The sequence below is a fragment of the Prunus mume genome, linkage group LG6 (assembly GCF_029339155.1).
Source record: "Prunus mume cultivar Tortuosa linkage group LG6, ASM2933915v1, whole genome shotgun sequence".
NCBI lineage: Eukaryota > Viridiplantae > Streptophyta > Magnoliopsida > Rosales > Rosaceae > Prunus > Prunus mume.
The window spans coordinates 23,730,315-23,736,951 of NC_142703.1; the positions used below are offsets into that span (position 1 = coordinate 23,730,315).

Below are 6,637 nucleotides of genomic sequence, written 5' to 3' on the forward strand. Positions count from 1 at the left end.
GTGCTAGTTGTTTTGAGGCTGGATATACTCGGTTGATTATGGTGTAAACAAAGAACAAACCTATACCTTGTCTAGTATGGTTTGAAGATGACCGAACATGTTATTTGTATATTCATTCAGCTAGTTAATATTTAAATCATCAATGTTTGGCTGCACACTGACACGAGGATACTCTATTTGCTTAGGTGAAACCACTTTTTTGCTTTGAAAATTTAAGACTCATGACCTTCACATGTTCCCCAAAAGTTGCATACTGAACATTGAAATTCGTAGTTCTCTTTTGACAAATAAGGTTTGCTGTTTACAACTAGTTTAATTTCTAAATGAAGTGAAGGCATTATAAAATTCTATTATGAAAACTCGAACATAGTTTTCGACTTGATGATTAAAAGTCAAAATCTCTCTCTCTCTCTCTCTCTCTCTCTCTCTCTCTCTCTCTCTCTCTCTCTCACGTTTGCGTAATACCTTATTTTCTTGTTAATTTGAAATGTAAAATTTCATAGACAAAAGAAACCAAATCTGTTTTGGGTATCTGTTGTGGTTCCAATGGAATAAAAACTGCAGATGCACTAATTTTGTTTTATATACACTTTCCATGCACTTCTTGTATATATCAGGTGGGTGACTGTTTTCAAAGTTGGAATTGTTACAGGCTTCATTGGTTTAGCTGTAATGTATTTGGGGCTATGACGTCCAGGTTGGTTAATGTATTGAATGATGATTATTGAATATTCGCCTTATACTTGATACATGCAAAAGTCTTTGAGTATATGTCAAATGCTTATTTTTGTTGAATTTTTGTCATTTGTTTGTATCATTTGTGCTTTATTATCTTCAGTTTTCTTTTTTTATTGGTTAATTTGAAGTCACAACATATCTTATTCAAATTTAGTACCTTGCAATTTTTTAGCTTATGTTCATATTACACACCATTTGTGTTTACATTCTATATGGTTTTTTTTCCCAGTATAGAGCTAGATGGAAAGACATGTACACCCAATAAATGGAATTGGATGAGGTGCAAGAAGAATTGGCAACTCATGTCCTAGAATGGCTTTTTGATTGAGCTAAACATTCCTTTATTTTTCATGTCTTTCTAGCTAGTATCTTGCTTATACATAGACGAGTATGGATAATTTGTGGTGTAGGGCTGGAAAAATTGTGATTTGGATGTGACACGTATGGATCATTCAAGTATTTTGTTTATATATAGATAACTATGGATATATTTAAATTACTGTTTCTATAATTATTTTTTATTAGCAATGGCAACACAACGTGATTTGGAAATGATGCCTTTTTGATATATTAAGCAATAACCAAGTAAAATGTGATGTGAAACAAACAAAATATCTACACTTTCCTTACATAAGTGATGCCTATTGTTTATAATAACTTCAGTTTTCCAGAAATAACTGAAGTTGAAAGATAAAAACAACCACCATACATTTATAATCACTGATGCCTAAAACCAGAAGTAGCATCAGCATTTATGTAAAACTAGCACTATTGGAGGCTTTTAATGTCTACAATTAAAAAAAGCGATGACATATAACATAATTCGCAACAACACTATTTGTTTCTGCTATGTTATAATTGATAATACACATCAGTATAGCAGATACCACTGATGTTGTAATACCTCTTTAGCCTCCCTTTTGAAACTACGATCTTGTTTTTGAGTTTAGGTGTTAGAGGTCAGCGCTTTTTGGCACACAAATCATTTACGCATCGGATTTTGCCAAATTTCCGATGTTGTAATGATAAAAAGGCCGCAAATAATATCCGTTGCCTATTACATGTAATAGGCAACAGGCTTGAATACCACGATATTTATAAGTAATAGGCAACGGATTTTATCCGTTTCTAAAAGCCTTTTTTGGCATAGTCATGTATAATATAGTGCTCACAAAATTTAATTAGATCAATCCCCATAAAGGCCCCCAAGAAACCCTTACCTTGACACCAAAGCTTTTGCTAGAAATGTAAGGTGTTTTCCCAATTTTCCACCGTATCCACAAACTCAGTCTCCAACTCTGTTTCTTAACAATTCTTCTTCTCTCTAAATTTCTTTCTAATTTCTCATGTTTTGAAACTATATGGTTATGCTCCTATTTATAGTGGTTATAGGGATAGGATAAACTTCAATATTTAAAGGATAAGAACATACAAATTTATCCAAAAGATAAATATCTTAACAAGATAAGATAATCTAAGTTTATCCAAAAGATAAATATCCTAACAAGATAAGATCATCCAAGTTTATCCAAAAGATAATATTGTCCAAGTTTAGCGAAATGATAAATTACAAATTTATAAATAAAGCCAATCCTAGACATATATTTATAAATAAATAAAAATCCAAGCACTATTTAAACATAGAAACACACCCAAAATCAACCACAAAGTCAACTTTTGGGGTATGTTTATAAATGGGTTTTGAGTGTGTGTAATGATGGGTTTTTGGTGTGTTTATATGTTTAAATAGTGCTTGGGTTTTTTTATAATTTCAACCCCCATTTTGGGTATTTTAGTGAAACTCCCATGATAAATATCTTCTTTTATCCGTTTAAAATACGAGTCTTCACAATTAAACCCTAAATATTTGATTGTAGTGGATCACTATGCTGTTTTCAAACTGGATGTAGAATACAAAGCCCAATAAGAAACATCTCAGTATTTTTTATGGTTGTTTGGTTTGTTCCTTTATCTCCAACTTGTCTTGGTTTGCACGTACGATACCATTGGTTACCAAAGTTCAGTTGGATTTTTATCACATGTAGGAATGGTAAAATTGAAATTAGGGGTGGACATCAATTCAGCCGAACTGATGAAATTGGCCTAACCAAACCTTAATTAACGGTTTTGTTTGGTTTTGAGTAAGAAAAAGCCGAACAATTTAAAAACAGAACCGGACCGTATATGGTTTGGTTTGGTTTGATTTTGAGCTTTTGTAAACCAGCCTAAACCAAACAGGATCGTTCATGTGTATATTTATTTATATTATATTATATTTTACATGTGTAATACTCTAATTAGGTAATAACTATATATGGATATTTTAGATGAGCTATATTAGTTATTGAAATTTGAAGTTTTATAGCATGTTGAGCTTTAGGATGGTTTCGTATTCTATAAAATGATTTAAGGGAGCAAGTTGTGAATTTGTTGTTTGTAATTTGGCTAATAATATTGAAAAATGCAAAAAGAAAGATAATTGGGCTTAGGCCCAAACCGGCCGAACCAAACCCTCTTAAATTGGTTTGGTTTTCTTTCATGATTTTCGTCAAAACCAAACTAAGTCAAATTGTTATATTGTAATTAGTTTGACTATGATTTTAAGGTGAAACTGATTCAATATGAACCGTACCCACCCCAAGTTGAAATTGTGGATCACTTACCAAGTCGATGTAACAAAATTAATAACTCTTGTGTTCAGTATTCTCATATAAAATTTTCTAGAGTCAATCAACTTATTTGCCCTTATCGCAAAAAATACATATATTCCTGAAAATTATGAAAATTATATAAAAAAATGGGAATTTTCATGGGGACATTCCATGACTAACAAAAATACAACTAATTATTATTCAATAGGAAGTTTATACATACACAAACTCATGATCAACGAATAGCAACTACAATTGATTAAGCAGGTGCATATATTCAAATAAATTTGAATGTTCTGCTGTCTCTTTATCCTTCCATATAATTAAGCATGTGTACATATTCAAATGAGTGACGCTATTTGTACCACATTTACTGATCACATATTGCTAACCACTTCTGTAATAAAGGTGAGTTCCACATATATTAGTGCCGCCCACTACTATTAGAGAGATGATCAGCAAAATCATCAATAAAATGTGATACAAATAGTATTATTGTATTCAAATATGCTTACGTGGGCATGTTTTTGTGATTAAGGGCACTTAGGCTTGTTTCCATGTGTCTTGAGTTTTGCATAACATGGGCATGCTTTCTTGTTCCCATAGGTGCCTGGTGGAACGCAGTGGCATCTCTCGCAACAAGATTTGCATGCTCGCTTGCATACCTTCTTTCTTGATGCCTTCCTGCATCTCCTCGAGCATGCATAGTCGCAATCTAAATCAACCCAGAAAATAAGATTAAGACATATAAGTTATGATCAACTACTGTAATTGTCGTTTTAATTGTAAAATTTGTCTCTAATTAGGATAGATAAAATTCTTTGGATATTTTTTCGTAATAAGCTTGGCATCGCCTGCTACTTTACAAAAAGAAACGAAGTCGCACTTTCGTTTTCAAGATTAGATTAGATGGTGATCGTCCGCAAGGTTAAGAGCTTTTTTTTTTTTTTTTTTTTCCTCTGCGATAAGGGCGACTGAAATCTGAAGAACATGTCATTAATTGATGTAGAAATTATAACATGACTGTTGCTTACAGCTGATTATAAATAAATGAAGTTTTCAAAGTGGATCAAGATATAAACAAATGAACTGTCCGCATTAGTTAAGCACCTAGAATTATTGTAAGCTAGCTAGCTTGAGGACTTATAATGAAGAATATACAAGATATATGCCCTTATAGCAGAAAAAAGATTAGAAGGATTAGAAAACATATATATTATTCCAAATAACATTTTAGTTTCCTTTATAATTTTGGCAATTAAAAGCTTAAACTAACCTTATAATTACGAGAAATTATAGCCATGTGGTATAATTTGTACACGTTATACAAGTAATACCATATGGCCATACTCTATAAGACAATCACTTAAATCATTCAATTGAAGAAACGTGGCAAAACTGTCTAGTGTTAAACAACTTACTGATTTTGGGAAGATGATGCGCCTTCTTACTAAGAGCTACCACTGCGTAATTTCCTTCCTCCGTCTGAATTCCAAAAGTTAGACAAATGAGAGCTCGAGCTGATTATCACGTTTTTTCTTACATTGAAAATTTATGCTTTTAATTTCTCTAGATCTATCATGTATAATCTTAAAAAAAATCAATAAAGGAAAAGATTATGTCACAATTGGCAGCAAGGGAAACTGGAAATCAGTTACACAAAAGTATTCTTTATTTATTTGCTTGTTTGAACCAATTAACTCTTAGACCAGTTGTATTTATCTTCTCGATGTTGGAAAATGTCTCATATTCAAAACCCCGACTAAATTTAAAAAAATTGCTCGTTTGAATCCTAAATGTGCGTATTTTTTTTGTTTCAAGTTGTATATCTTACTTTGGTTCAATGAGCAATTCAGAAACCTCATATATAGAGACCCATAATCGTTAAATTATGAAGAACAAAATTAAGGAAAAGAAGACGTACCTTTGTGGTAGAATTCGCAGCATCACTGAATGATGAAGCCTCTTCAAAAGCCTGCCAAGAATATTAGTATTAGACATCAGAGCATGCAGTACAAATTAATACTGTTATCACTGCATGATTAACCAATTTAATTAATCATAATGTTATCACTGCATACATCAGTTTTGTTACAATGTACGTACCTGCAGGAGAAGAACGGTGATAAGAAAAATGGTGAAGAGCTTCATCTTGTGATGTGAAGTGTTCTGTTTGTGCCTAAAACGATAAGGTTCAAAGAAGAGGGAGGTCTTTTATAGACTAGTTTTGGGTTAAATTAAAATTATTTATTTATTTTTTTCATCTTGACATTTATCTTCTCAGATTCACGGGCAATATTGAGGCAAATTCACAGGCATTCAGTTGAAAGTGCTCAGCTGGTAGCGAGCTATCTACATGTTTTGCCACAGGTAAAGAGACCCTCTTTTTGGAACCATCTCTCCCTTTATTCTTGTTGCTTTTTACTCGTGTCTGTGTCTGATCACAGCTGTTGATTCTTTGGCCTGTTGTGAGAGTGAGAGAGAGAGAAAGAGAGAGGTGGTCCTCCCCCCACCCACCACTTGGGCATATTCTCTCGTGGCTTGGCTTCAAAATAACCAAAGCTCATGGAGAAATCAAAATGACAATTGATATCAATGGAGAATGGAAAAAAGAAAAGATATATTTTAAACTGGATTAGAGAACAGCACGTACAAACACTAATCTGAAAAAGTCATAAATTTTTTTTTTTCAAGAAAGAAATCTGGATTTATGACATACATATTTCGTTTATTGTTTTCTTTTTAATTTTGGAATAAATAGTTTTTAGGAAATTATTTTCTAGATTAGATTTATTTTTATTAAGTTTAAGATTTTAACATTTTTTGTTGTGAATTAAGTTTTATGAATTTTGGAACAATTAAAGTTTCCTAATATTTTAGGTTATCATGATTTATATTTACACCAACTTATGTCATAGTCGCCAATTTATCATGTTCTCACTACTACAAAAATCAAAATAGACGACGGGAATCTACCGTCATCTAGACGGTTTTTAAACTGTCATTAAATCGACCGCCATATTTTGATACATAAAACAACGATGGTAAATAACCAACATCGTTCAGACATAAAATGAACTAATGTGCCATATACCTTCTTAATTTCTGCTTGATTTAGACTTATTTTGGCTAAGTTGTGATTAGAAAACTGATTTTAATTCATTCTACTCGCATGAATGAGGAAAGTAGGGTGGGCTATTTTCTACTTAAATCTTGGTAGGATCCATCACTATATATAACAACCCAAC

The 6,637-nt window shown here is 32.2% G+C and overlaps 1 protein-coding gene across 1 annotated transcript; it reads right to left on the reverse strand.

Annotated features, from left to right (window-relative positions):
* Nucleotides 1–3,561: 3,561 nt before the first annotated feature.
* Nucleotides 3,562–5,734, reverse strand: LOC103336142 (Gibberellin-regulated family protein). The gene is made up of 4 exons (XM_008239173.3): nt 5,496–5,734; nt 5,314–5,364; nt 4,811–4,874; nt 3,562–4,104 (listed from the first exon to the last, which is right to left on the reverse strand). Exons 1-4 carry the CDS (start codon nt 5,538–5,540, stop codon nt 3,923–3,925), a joined length of 342 nt encoding a protein of 113 aa, XP_008237395.2. The 5' UTR covers nt 5,541–5,734; the 3' UTR covers nt 3,562–3,922.
* Between the last annotated feature and the right edge of the window lie 903 nt (nt 5,735–6,637).